Source organism: Chenopodium album, chromosome 25, assembly GCF_948465745.1.
Source record: "Chenopodium album chromosome 25, dcCheAlbu1.1, whole genome shotgun sequence".
NCBI classification, from domain to species: Eukaryota; Viridiplantae; Streptophyta; class Magnoliopsida; order Caryophyllales; family Amaranthaceae; genus Chenopodium; species Chenopodium album.
Genome location: NC_137858.1, coordinates 4110770 through 4125058, shown reverse-complemented (window position 1 = coordinate 4125058; position 14289 = coordinate 4110770). Strand labels below are relative to the sequence as shown.

Sequence of the window (14289 nt, the reverse complement as noted above, 5' to 3'; positions counted from 1 at the left end):
TTTTGCGTATTGTAAAGTCTTATACTCCCTCGGTCCCTCCGTTACATATTACTCGCAACAAAGGGGTATTATTTGTGAGACATAAAATATTCCTTTGTTGCGAATAATATGAAACTGAGGGAGTATATGGCTGGCCACATTGTGTGGCTAGCTACTATAGGGGTTACTTGGCTAGTGTAATCGGGGTTACTTGGTTAGTGTTAAAGGAATTATTTCGTCATTATTATAGAGTTACTCGGTCAGTGTTATAGGGGTTACTCGGTCGGTATTATGTACATGGGTTAATTAATCAATATTATAAGGGTTACTTTAAGTGGCCACACGGTGTGGCCGGCCGCACACAATACGGGTTGTAGCTTGGTTTCTTTTGCTTTAACTTAGTAATGGATTTTCAATCTATTACTTTGAAAAATACCAATCTTAACACTGCTCCTCAAAATGAAATATTTGGGGGCCTTCGAAATACAATTTTGAAGGTTCATATATAGTATGTCAATGGTCTCTTCCTTAGATAATAGATCAATGGTACCAACAGTTAAGGGTAGCAAATCACTTAAATGTGTGATTCAATTTATGTTGTTAAGCCTTAACCGCTTTGTTTTCCTTCCCCATGTACTTAATGTTATAGGATGTTGGTTTCCTTCAGCTCGTTTATATGTATGCCAATTTTTGTGTGTTCGTTGTCCTCTTATGCATTCTCCAAGTTCAATGGAAAGACGTGGGATCAAAAAAATGGAATGTTGTATTCCTGGTCGCATGTTCGAAGGCAGATGGTAGATTTCTTAAACCGGCAAGATGGACTTTAGTTTAATTTATTCTCGTTATAACAAAAAAGCTAGAAAGGGTCGTGGTTTGTAACTATTGTAAAAAAAAATTGTATTATATAAATACTTATATTTCCCATTAATATAGAGAAGTTAAAAAGGGTAAAAATGATATCAATACAACTTTTATTAATAACTATCTAAAAGTGAAATTAGGCTAGATATTGAACAATGAACGACTGTTGGTTAGAGAAGAGATGGTTCTATTTATAAGAGGTAGAGGTATTACACTTACACTAAGCTAATATTAATTGATTTTAGGGTGAAATCTCCATGGCCTCATTTGGGTTTCATTTCGTAAAATCTTAAAATTTAAGAGAAAAATTTAAGGCAATGCCTCACAAGCTTGAGAATTTCGAAAATGGATATGAAATAGGTTTGGGCAACCCTAACAAAGAGGAGGAGAGTTTGGTCCACAAACAAGGTTTAGGAGCTTCCATATTAAAACCGGCCAATTGGCAATAGTAGAAGTAACTCTTGTACCTTATAAAGTGGAACAATATCTCCCCTTTCTCCAATGTGGGACACTCACAAGTGGACTACAATAGATCGGGTTTCAATAACGTAGTAGGGGCCAGTGGGCGAACTAGGATGGTTTCGTTCACACCTTCAATTCATTCCTGGAAGGTTTTTGAATGAATTCTCCAGTGGTGATATGATGGCCTCTGGTGCCTTGTTTATTTGGAGAGTGGACTGATTGTTTAGGTGATAGAATAGGAGGAGCTTAGGAATAAATCTAAAAACAAAAAACAAAAACAAAAGCAATAATACTCTTGAAAAATAATTTACTTATTTTTTTTTAAAGTATTAAATGTATGTTTACCTACTACTATAGGTAAATACTGAAGGAATTATGTCTTCGATAAGTGCAATTACTAGATATATCAAGGATCACTATTATGGAGATAATAAGTTCATTCTATTGGGGCGTCATCCTCTATTGCTAGACTATGAGAGATGATCTTTGGGCTAGTCAAATGGTCCAAAGCCCTTTAGAATGGATCCTATATTGGTCACACACAAGGGTATTGGGTTAAGCAAGTAAGAGGCCCATTAATGGGCCTCATGAGCAATTAACTAATCATGAATTGGATTGGGCTAGCATAATTAGATTGGAATTAGGTTTTGGGTTTTTGACATGGGCTCTTATTTAGAGATGAGATCTATAAATAAGATCCATGCCTAGGGTTTGTAAGAAGCAGTCATAATTCACACACTGTGAATTTTGACATCAATGCAACCAATCCCAAAACCCTAATCCTCTCTCCAACTCACGGCCCTCATCCTCCCCTCACGTCCGTACGGCCGGCCACCCCTTGGTGGCGCGTGTGGTGGTTATCGTGGTGGTTCTTGGTTAGTATATCTCTCCTCTCCGTTGAAGGTTGAATGAAGTGTTCAGTCACGACTAACTAGCATTAGTGGAGGTCTTAATCTGTGCCCGTGGACCAAGTAGAGGAATCACGCTTGGGGTTCTTTATCTCCCTTTGTTCTTGCTCGATCGCACGTGGAATCACGCTTCAAAGGTACAATTATTTGTTCTTTATGTGTTATGCATTAGATCCTTGGATTAGGTACTATATGAATATGATTCATGTTTATTTCCGCTGCGTAGTACCTATAAACTCCTACAAATACTCCTTGAATACTTGTTTGAGTCCCCTCTCTGCAATAAGTAAAAGTTTAGTCCTCAAACTGCAACAAAGGCTAAAGTTTAGTCCCCTCATTTATGCTTTACTAATTTTAAATTTAACTGGGTATTTAATTAATCGCTACCACAGATAAGGATTTTACCTTGATAGCGATTCTAATTTCATTTTGTAACGACTCGGGAAATCATTCAGACTGTTTTCTTTTTATTTGAAAATGTTACTTCATACTTTTTATGTCATTTTTTTAAAAAAATATCTTGGGCTTCAATGACTATGTAAGGCTCTATTTATTTCACCTTATTTTTGCTTAATTGAAATTTTTTTTATTGAACTGAAATTGTTTTTGCTGAACTTAAATTATTTTTACTGAAGGGAAATTGTTTTACTGAATGAACTTATTTTTATTGAATTGAATTTTTTTACTGTTGAACTAAAATTATTTTTACTGAATTGAAATTATTTTTTACTGAATGTTAGTTTTTTCAGGTGAAGTGAACATAGTTTAAGTTAGATATACTCTATCACGTCCCCTTTTGAGTTTGAAATGTGGGTGCATGTGAAACTCATTACACCCATTTTTAAATATTCTGCTTTAAAGGTGGAGTGGATGAAATACTTTAACTCATAACCTTTATGTAGTCAAGTTAAATGTATTGTAGAGCTTGAAACCCAGGGACTTAAGTTTTCTAACATGAGCATAATTTAATATAATAGTTCAAAACTAATTCAATAATATTAAGTGCTACTTCGTAAAAAAAAAAATAATATTAAGTACTACGTATAAAGTATATTATAGAGTTGAATCTAATTGAACTGGCTGAAAGTAACCAGATTGAAAACAATGGAACTAAGAAATCCTTAAAATATGGCTAAGAGCTCAATTACAAATATCTGCATGGCACGACTTTTACTATAGTTCTAAATAAAAGAGTCAAGCACTCAAAAATTCTGTTCTTCTAAAAATTTGATCATATTTATTACTTAAATATATGGAGTGTCATATCTAAAAAATTTGATCATATCTACAAATTTCTAAAAATGCGAAATTCATATAATTTTAAACTATAATATTATCTTTATGCTTTATGATGTAGTATTATCCGATATAAAACTCATACTCCAACATATATGGAGTATGATATATGGAGTGTATGAGTCGTAGGATTTATTATTTACGGAGATTTTTTTTTTTATTTTTTTTTTTTTATTTTTTTTTTTGTGAAAGAGGAGTATAACTTTATAAGTATATTTCAAATTGACATTGACATACTTGAAAACGATATCGTTCTGTCAATAAAAGGTACTGTATATAAAATATCTATGTAACGTAAGATTGTGACAATTTTTCTTTTTTTTTTTCAACAAACTGTGGCATTTTACATTTATCATCCAATTGAATTATTGGGATTGATTTGTTTGATGTACGACGTGAAGAATGATGATGACCATTTCATCACAATTTATCAAGGAAGGAAAATATCTAAGGACTTGTTTGGTATAGAAATAAATGAATAATGTATTAATAGGGTAATAAAATTACATTTTTAAAAAAAAAGGGGGGGTGGGGGGTGGAGTATATAAATAACTAGATGAAGCCCGTGCGATGCACACTTTGTTAGTATTTTTAAAAAAAATATTTTTCATATTTATGAGATTAAAATTGTTATTATATTAGTTTTAAAATATTAGATAAAATTTCTAATCTCAAAAGATAATATTTTGTATTTAATTAATTTAAACATTAAAATCTCATTTGTCATTTTTGCTTACGTGGAATTTGAATTATTTAATTGTAAAAGAAATTAATAATCTGTTATTTAATTGGCTACAACTTAAATTTATAATCCTACATGGCGCGCTAAGAAAATTAAATCGTATGTGGCTCTCTAAAAACTCGGGGAATAACTCCCCTTTAAATATATATATTAGATTCTAATGAAGAATGAGATAATGATAGTGTGGTGAGAGGTCAAAAAAGAGAATTGTATTATTAACCTTATCAACTTTATAAAATCACCTCGAATGTAATCATCATCACTCCTATTTTAACTTTTAATACTCTCTTAATACATTACTCTCAATCCAATGTTGGCTTTATTTGATTTTGACCACACCCATTAGTTAGATAATGAAGGCCAAACAACTTAGATGAAATTTCATCCTTGAATTGAACTAATTAATTATAGAAGGCATATGGTATGTTCTCTTCAGCTTAAGTTCAATTCAGTTCCTAATATCCTCCTCTTATAAAATATTTAGCTCAGTTCAGCTTAATTCAGTCAATCAAAATAGACCCTAACTCCCAAAAACTACTCTATGATAACACTTCTCACTATTAGAGTGCTTATCTATAATATTGTTCGACCTAATAAATTGTTCAACTTAAATGAAATTTCATCCTTGAATTGAATAACTCTAAATCCAACCATGACCTAGATTGTTTATTGAATTTCTCTACCATGCTTGTAACTTTATGTCGAACGATTATAAAAAAAAAAAATAAAAAATAAAAAAAAAAAAAAAATAGTATGTCGAACAAAACCTTTGCTAATGTAATTGCTAGCTACATACTCCTGTCAACTATAATATTATTGTTTCCTTTACAACTACTACATACATTGATTTGGACCAAAAAAAAAACTACATGCATTGATGCAATAACCAATTCATAGTGTTACAAATCTTACGATACACTGCCAAGCTAATAAGGTAAATTATTATTCAGAGCATCAATTTCTCAAGGGGCTAAGCTAATTTGCCTGTTTGTCCTCAACTCCTCACACATCACGTGGATGTCTCATTTAATAATTAACTAGTGTGTGGCCATGGGCGATGCCCCGGGTTGCTAGTTTGTAGTTGTTGGTTTCGAGTTTAAGTCTTGCTATCACATTTCTTAATTGTCAAACTCAATCATTACATAATGAAAATAGTATAATAAAACACCAATTAACTTATCTAAGTTAATTATAATTTTGTTAGATAAAAAGACACAATTAATAAATGGTTAAGATGGTAAGACTTGTAACTTAAGACTTGTTGGTCTTGAGTTTGAGTTCAAGTCTTTAGAAACACTTTTTAATATATATATATATAAGTATAGAAGTATAGATATTCCATTATTACATATCATTTTCATACCAAAAAAAAAAAAAAGATATGATTTCCAAGTGAAGGTACGAATATTTTTAGAATTAGGAGATTATTATAATTTTTGTGGCTAATAAAGGAAATGATAATGATACTTATGTTTTGTATTTGAATTATTGAGGTTGATTTGTTTGATTAGTCTTGTCATGCGTCGATTAGAATATGATTTTAATGGACCTTCTAATTGATACAAATACAAGTAAATGTATGTTTTAAATGAAGATAAATAGGACATTATTCTTGTCTTGTCAAAAAAAAAAAGGACATTATTATTATATATTATTATAATTTTTGTGGCTAATATAGGATATGATAATGATACTTATGTCTTGTATTTGAATTATTGACGTTGATTTGTTTGATTAGCCTTGTCATGCGAAGTTAATGGTAGTGCACTATTTAATGGATACAAATGTTTTTACGGACTAAGATAAACATGACATTACTTTCGTTGCAAATATATAATTAAATATGATAATGAAACTTGTGTCTTGTTAAGGATTTATCGGGATTGATTTGTTTGATTATACTTGTCATGAATTTAATGGTGTAACACCACTAACTTAATGGTGTAACATTAAATGGATAAAATGCGAGTATTTGTGTTCTTAGAATTAATAGGACACTAACGGCTTAATACATTTGTTGCTAACATAAGAAACAAAAATGATACTTGTGTCTTGTTATTGTCTTATTTAATTTTGTGGGGTTGATTTGTTTGATTACCCTTCTCATGAATTGAAGTTTAATGGTGTACAGCTTAATTTATACAAATACGAGAATATATGATTTATTGATTTTAAATTTGAAATAAAATAAATAAAAAAAAAACAAAAAAACAAAAAAACAAAAAAAACAAAAAAACAAAAAACAAAAAAACAAACAAGAAATTATTTTTGTTTTTAATATAAAGATGAAATGATAATTTTATTCCCAAAAAAAAAAAATGAAATTATAATGATACTTGTGTCTTGTTATTGAATTATCGTGGTTGATTTATTTGTTTGATTACAGTTGTCATGAAGTTGATGGTGTCACATTTTTTTTTTCCCAAAAAGTTGATAGTGTAACATTTGATTATTGGTTAATATATGGTTAATATATAATGTATATAATAAACAAGACATTGATACTTTTGTTGCTAATATAAGAAATGATAAAGATATTCATGTCTTGTTATTGAAATTATTGGGGTTGATTTGTTTGATTATCCTTGTCATGAAGTTAATGGTGTGATTTTAGAATAAACAAGACATCATTTTTTTTTTTTTTTTTTTTTTTTTTTGTTTTTTTTGGACGCAATATATTACTTATGTCGTTAATACGGAGTATAAGAAATGATAATGATACTTGTGTCTTGTTATTGAATTATTGGGGCTGAATTGATATGTTTGATTAGCCTTGTCATGACATTAATGGCAATATACACTATATGGCCGGCTAAATTAAATTTTTGCTGAGAATGACCACCATAACTCCATAAGGCATAAAGTTGTAAAAATGGAGGATAATGATAGATTGATTACCTTCTCTACAGCATCACTTCTTTCTCTTTTTTTTTTTAAATAGTGCTAAAACTTTAGCACAAATTCTTATATGTGGCTAGCCACATGGTGTGTCCACTTCACATAATCACATACTCCCTCCGTCCCAAAAAGAACAACCCATTTGACCAAAACTTTGTCCCAAAAAGAATGACCCATTTGCATTAAAACACCCACCAATTTGCTACAATATTTGTGCAAAATTAGCTTCCCCATATAAAAATTTGATTTTCCATGTTATTTTATTACTTTCTCTCTCTATTTTTTTACAAACCCCATGTAAATTTATCTTTCCAATATACTTTTAATTCTTTTTACTTAACCTCCTTAATACCCGCGTAATCAACCCAAATGGGTCGTTGTTTTTGGGACGAAGGGAGTAGAAGACAATTTATTAAGTAATAAGGGGTCACGTTGATGAGGTTTACCCAAACGTATGTAGGTTACTTAAATGAAAAAAAAAAAAAAAAAAAAAAAAAAGAAGTTTACTTTATTAATAAGTAGAATTATTCTTTCAATTTTGAAAACAAAATAATAAGGTTTACTTGAATGGACAAGTAGGGTTACTTATTTCTAAATTACTTGGTTTTACTCGTATAATAAATTTGAGTTACTTTAATGGACAACATGAGGTTATTCTTATGAAAAAATAAGGTTACTCATATATAAAAATAAGGATTACTTTTACAAATCAATGTAGCCACACCATGTGGCTAACCACATACAAGACTTACCCAACATCTAAAATTCTTTTAAAAAAAAAAAAAAATTAATTAACCATCTTCATTCAAAATCATAAATTTTCATATGTGGCTACCACATGCACAATATGCCCTAAATTACTTGGTCATGAGCTACTTAGCTTGATCAGTTAGGGATTACTTGGTTAGAGGTTGTGTGGTCAGGGTTATATGGTTAGAGATTATTTGGTCAGTTAGGGTTAGTCAGTCGGTCAGAGGTTACGTTATCAGTGTTTTGGTGTGTTTTAGCTTGTCACACGGTGTGGCTGGCCATAAATAAATAAATAAAACGTTGTTTCAAAATACATATTTGATTTTTTTTAATTTATTATTTTCAATAATTTTAGAAATTTCTACGCGTTTAATGTATGGTCGGCCACATTGTGTGTTCGGTTGACACACACCAAAACACAAGCCGAATAACCCATGATCGACCGAGTAACTCCTGACCAAATAACCCTACCCACACGGTGTGACTCGCCACATATGAAACATTACGGAGAAATTCAGTTTTAAGTTTAACAATTAGAAAAAATATATCTCTTCTGTATGCTTCATCTCCTGTTCTCCACTAATGTTCATCAATGAAGGTCATGATGATGTCGAATGTATGTTGCTGGATCCCAATTGTAGTTCATCCGGAGTTCATTTGGAGAAAGTCCATTAACTTCAATTTAAATTCCAATATATAATATGTTCTTCATCTTCATAATTTTCAATTGAAATTCTTTTATCTAATCCGGTTTTCATCTGCATTACTTTCATGTGATATTGAACATCGAAAATCCATCCAATGTCTCCGTCTGAATTTGTCTTCTCCAATTTTTACAGTAATTTGAAAACCCAAATTTTCCAATGACCTTAACCTTCATTGATTTTGTGTCAAAACCTGACTTTTCGAGCCAAAAACGGCGGGCTTTTGGTCCATCTATTGTTTTACATTTGTACTGTGTATTGGTCTCCAATATACATTTTTTTTTTTTTTTTTTTTTTTTTTTTTTTTTTTTTTGAGAGGAAAAGCTCTAAAGGAGCAACTAACTTTCATTTATAGGGAAATCATTGTTCAAGAGAGAAACAATAAAACCCGGAAAATCCGTTAAGCAAATACTACTACGACCTACCTCCCATGGCAATTTTGTTTTAAATTAAATGATAAATTCTAAAAAAGAATTGTCATTATTAAAAAAGTTTTGAATAAATCTAACAAGATTGTGCACGATTTTTTTTCCTTAAATAATTTAATTATTAAAGACGATCAGAATTTTACAAATTCTTAAATGAACTTGGTTCACACTAATTTATTGTGGACCACTAACATTAGAGAAACTATAGTTGTTTTATTAATTAAAAAAAAAAATCACTATAATAAAATGAAGGTTACTATGTTGAAAATAAAAAGTCATTTTGGTAATATATAGGCTATAAGAGGTTAATTTTTTTAATGAAATATTTTATAAGGTCAATATTAATAATAAAGGTCACTATGTTAAAATTAGGGTCATAACGTCTTACTTCAAGTTCACAATAGTATTAAACGTTATACAACTTTTAATAAAGGTTACTATGTTAAAAATAAGGTTACTATGTTAAAAATAAAGATCACTATGTTCAATATAATGTCAGTTGCGTGTGTATAAACCTCGGGTCCACAATAATATTATTGTGAACCAGGTCCACGCAAGTATTTCTGTCAGAATTTTACCACATAAACAATACATAGATTTTTTTTTTGAGGAAATAAACAATAATAGATAGGAAACTAGGAATGCCTAATTGTATCGTATGTAGTTGCTAATATTATAGATTTATAGTTGCCAAGAATGCCAACTAATACCTCAATTTCATATTAATTGCAACACTTTCTTATTTATTGTTTGATTAATTACAATATTTTATTATTTGGTAAGAGTCCACTTTATTATTTGATCTATAAGTATTACTTATCTTTCACTACCAACTAAATGTTCGTATAGAGGTGATCAAGTTGAGCCCGACTTGATTTGGGCGGGCTTTGGACAATTTTTTGGCCCGAAATCAGACTAGGCCCGGCCCAGCCCAATTTTTAAAATATTTTGAATAGGCTTGGGAAATCAATTTTATGCAATTTTGGTTGATTTTTTTGGCCCGCCCCTAAATTGGCTCGAAAAGTCCGCATGGCCCGCCTAGTTTGGACACACATTTTCCGGCTCGGCCTGTCCACACCCAATAAATGGGCAAATTTTTTGATCTTGGACCGGCCTTGCCCGCCCGTTGATCACCTCTTATTATTCCCACTAATTATACTAATACAATAAAATATCACTTTGGTCCCCACCCTAATTTTTTTTTAAAAAAATTTGTGTTAAACTTAGTGTTGCAATTAATCCAAAACAGAAAGAGTATTATTTATCTTTCATGTAGTAATAAAAAATGATAAATCGTGGCCTTTAATAAAAATCTAAAAAAGTTCCATCCTCTTAAACATAGAACTTTGATCATTTGCAACCATCAAAATATCAAATAATGGATTCAATCTTTATGGTTGGACTATGCACAACAATTATCATAGTGATAGTCACTCAAATCATCAAAAAAATTTCGAAAACCTCCTCAAAACTTCAACCACCAGGCAAAAAGGGGTGGCCTTTAATAGGAGAAACTACAACATTTGTGTCATGCCCAGTGAATTTTGTACTTGATCGGATGAGAGACCATTCTCCTGATGTCTTTCAGACCTCACTTGCTGGTGAAACTATGGCCGTTTTCTGCGGGCCGACATCGAACAAATTCATCTTCTCCAATGAGTTGAAGTTGGTTAGATCTTGGCTTCCTCGGTCCATCTCCAAAGCTCTTGCTCAACAAAATGCTGACCCAAATTCTTTCTCTTACAAACTAGCAGATCAAGTATCCCATAAATTTTTGAAGCTAGATTGTATCCAACAATATGTTGGTACCATGGATTCTATGGTAAAACAACATTTGGATGAATATTGGTTGCCTTTCGATCAAGTCAAGGTTCATCCCTTAGCGAAAGAGTTCACTTTCGAGCTTTCTTGCAGGATTTTTGTGGAGTTCTGTAATCCAAGTCCTGAATTAATTAAGCAACTTCGTGACCCCTTCTTCGAGTTCATTGAAGGGATCTTTTCAACCCCACTTAACATTCCTGGGATGCCTTACTACAGAGCTCTTAAAAAGTCCGAACTTGTCCAGAAGAAACTTTTCGAGATCATGGAGCAGAGGAAAATCCAACTCTCTGATGTTCAGCAGCAGCAGGACCAGGAGCAGGACCGCGATTTATTAGGCAAATTTCTTATGGCTACTGATGAGCATGGAACTTCTGTGAAAAAGGAGGATGTTGCTCGTGTTATTGTTGGGTTTATTTTTGCTAGTTTTTATACTACAAGTACTACCATTGCGTTTGTGGTCTTCTTCCTCTCCAAACACCCTGACATTTATGAAAAAGTATTACAAGGTACTTGAGTTAAGGTTATTTTCTCAACAATGTTTTCTACTATCTTTAACTTCATTTTTATATATGTACGTAGCCAATTAAGCTCGTTGTTATTGTACCATGCTTTTATATATGTGTCATTGTTGTCGATGTATGTAACAGAACAAATGGAGATCAAAAAAACAAAAGAAGCAGGGGATCTCCTCACTTGGGCAGATGTTCAAAAAATGAAGTACTCTTGGAATGTAATCTGTGAAACAATGAGACTTAGACCCCCGGCCACAGGCGGTTATAAGGAAGCCATAGCTGATTTCACTTATTCAGGGTTTAACATCCCTAAAGGATGGAAGGTACATTGATTTTGTTACTACATACGAGTATATATTATAATTCTTATTACTTATAATTTCGTCGATGATTGTTTATATATAGGTCCATTGGAGTGCATATTCTACAAATATGAATCCCAAGTACTTTCCAGATCCTGAAAACTTTGATCCATCAAGATTTGAAGGGAGCGGACCTCCACCTTACACATTTGTACCATTTGGGGGAGGACCTCGGATGTGTACTGGTAAAGAATATGCCCGAATGGAGACGCTCGTGTTTCTTCATAACTTGGTGACTAAATTCAGATTTAAGATGGTGAATCCTGATGAAAAGATTTTCTATAACCCTGATCCAGTTCCTGCAGATGGCCTCCGAGTTTACCTTCAGCCTCATTGAAAATTTATAACGTTATCAAATTTAAACCTATGAATATATTTGTCCCTCTTACTTGTATTATATATAATATATCATTGTATGTATGTACGTGTACCACAAGCATGTCCTGTTAGTAAATCGGATTTTGCACCTTTAAGTAATTCAATTGTACTAAAGTGTAGTTTGTGGAAATGGATCAAATTAAAGAAAGCATTTCATACTCGTATATGACTACATGTTATGTACTGAGCTATAATATCAATGAATATAATTGAGCTAGGTGACCAACATTGCAAATCAAGTAACTAATTAAGTTATAATTACTCGAATTACATAGTAAATAAACATTCATCTATTGAACGTTTTTTTGTTAGGGACCTTAGCTCATGTCAATTATCCCTTGATTTACCTCTAGCAATAAATTCATTTCATTGATACAACGAAACTTTCGTGAATATACATGGCCTAATACTAACAATGTAGTAGTATATCAATACTCTATTGACAATACTCCGTTGCTCTTGCTATGTCAACTATAACATGTATATTTGAGCAATAGCACGGATGGAAAATGGATTATATGCTTAGTTAAGTCTTAATTGGGGTTTTATACTTTTGTTATTCAAGAATCAAGATTAATATGGAATCTAGTTTACACTGCCGAATATTTTCTTTCTTAATCATCAAATAATAAGTGGCAATGATCAATTTTAGTCAATTACATTTACACCCAACTTGAATAATTGTTTCTTAGAAAGTAATGACAGGCCGGATACAATCAAATTTTAAATTTCTTATTAAGGTTGTAGTAAACTAGTAATCTGCTTAGTTATTGATTGTATTAGATTTAAATGCAGGCGAAGCATATTTTAAATTTCAAAAAGAATTCATACTACATATAAAGTACTCGTAATAAACTTTTTAGGTATTTTAGGAAGACATCAAATTCATAGATGGACATTTCCTTATAAGGTTTGGATCTATAAACTTTTTAGGTATTTTAAGAAGACATCAAATTCATAGATTGACATTTCCTTATAAGGTTTGGATCTTGCTGGTTGCCGTCTAGTTTTGAGTTGGGCTTAAAGGGGTTAGTGAACACTAGACCCTAGTGTAGGTTGGACACCCTACACTCCCTCTAATAAACCTGTTGTTTAGAGTACTATACCCACACCCTCCACTAACTTTCATTTTATCTCTCCTCACTCTTTTTTACATTTTCTCTCTCCACCCATTTCTATGCAAGTTTATCTCTCTTCAAAAGCTTTAATTGCAAAATTGTTTTTAAATTATCACAAAAAATCTTCATGCACTATGAAATTCAATAAAACAAGGCGCAAAATCTGAAAAAGTAAGTTATTTTGTTTAAATTTGGATTGAAAAGGAGTATAAACTATAGATTTTACTAATTTTTTTGTTGCAATGTATTTCGAAAATGTAATCGAAGCATCAAACATGAAAAAATGTAAATCAATGTAAGTATTATACTATAATCTTAGCAATTTTTATTGAAGAACTAATAAATTATATCAGTACATTCTTCAGTTTTGATTACAGAGCGAAGGAAACTGTTTTAGAGAAGAGAAACAAAGATTATAGTTCGTAGTTATTTTTTTTATTATTATTTCTTTAATTTTTTTTTATTTTTATGAATGTTCATTTTCATTTTGTTAAATGTTCATTTATATGTTAGTATAACGTCATTCATATTTTAATAGATGATAAATGTTAATTTACGTATTGATAAATGTTCATTTTCATTATATATAAATGTTAATTTACGTATTGATAAATGTTCATTTTCATTCTTATTCATGATCATTTCATTTTTAACAAGTAAATGCATTATTTTAAAATGAATATGTGCATATACTTAAAAGTTCATTTTTATACTACTAATTAAAGCATCCAATTATATCATGAATTAGTTATTTTAACAAATTTAATAAGGAATTTCAATAAGAGTGTGTGATATATTGTAGTTTTCATGGAAATGATTCTTACAGTTACAATAAGGAGTGTGTGCTACCTTTAAAAAATTTCAATAACTAATTAAATGTAGTTTTATTATTGTAGTATAAATTTTATACATTTTTCATCTATAATAATGCTCCTTAATTAAATGTACAATTATAAATAATTGTATGTTCATTTACAGCTATTAATAAAATATGTTCAGTTTTGAAATATTATATGTTCAAAATGACGTCACTTGGGGGAGGGGGGTGTAGGTAGCAGAAGCTACACCGG

At 31.0% G+C, this 14289-nt stretch overlaps 1 protein-coding gene across 1 annotated transcript; it reads left to right on the top strand.

Annotated features, from left to right (window-relative positions):
• Positions 1-10236: 10236 nt before the first annotated feature.
• On the top strand, positions 10237-12265 carry LOC145614714 (beta-amyrin 6-beta-monooxygenase-like). Its single transcript, XM_081669786.1, has 3 exons — positions 10237-11355; positions 11497-11684; positions 11767-12265. Exons 1-3 carry the CDS (start codon positions 10407-10409, stop codon positions 12058-12060), a joined length of 1431 nt encoding a protein of 476 aa, XP_081525912.1. The 5' UTR covers positions 10237-10406; the 3' UTR covers positions 12061-12265.
• The last annotated feature ends 2024 nt before the right edge of the window (positions 12266-14289 follow it).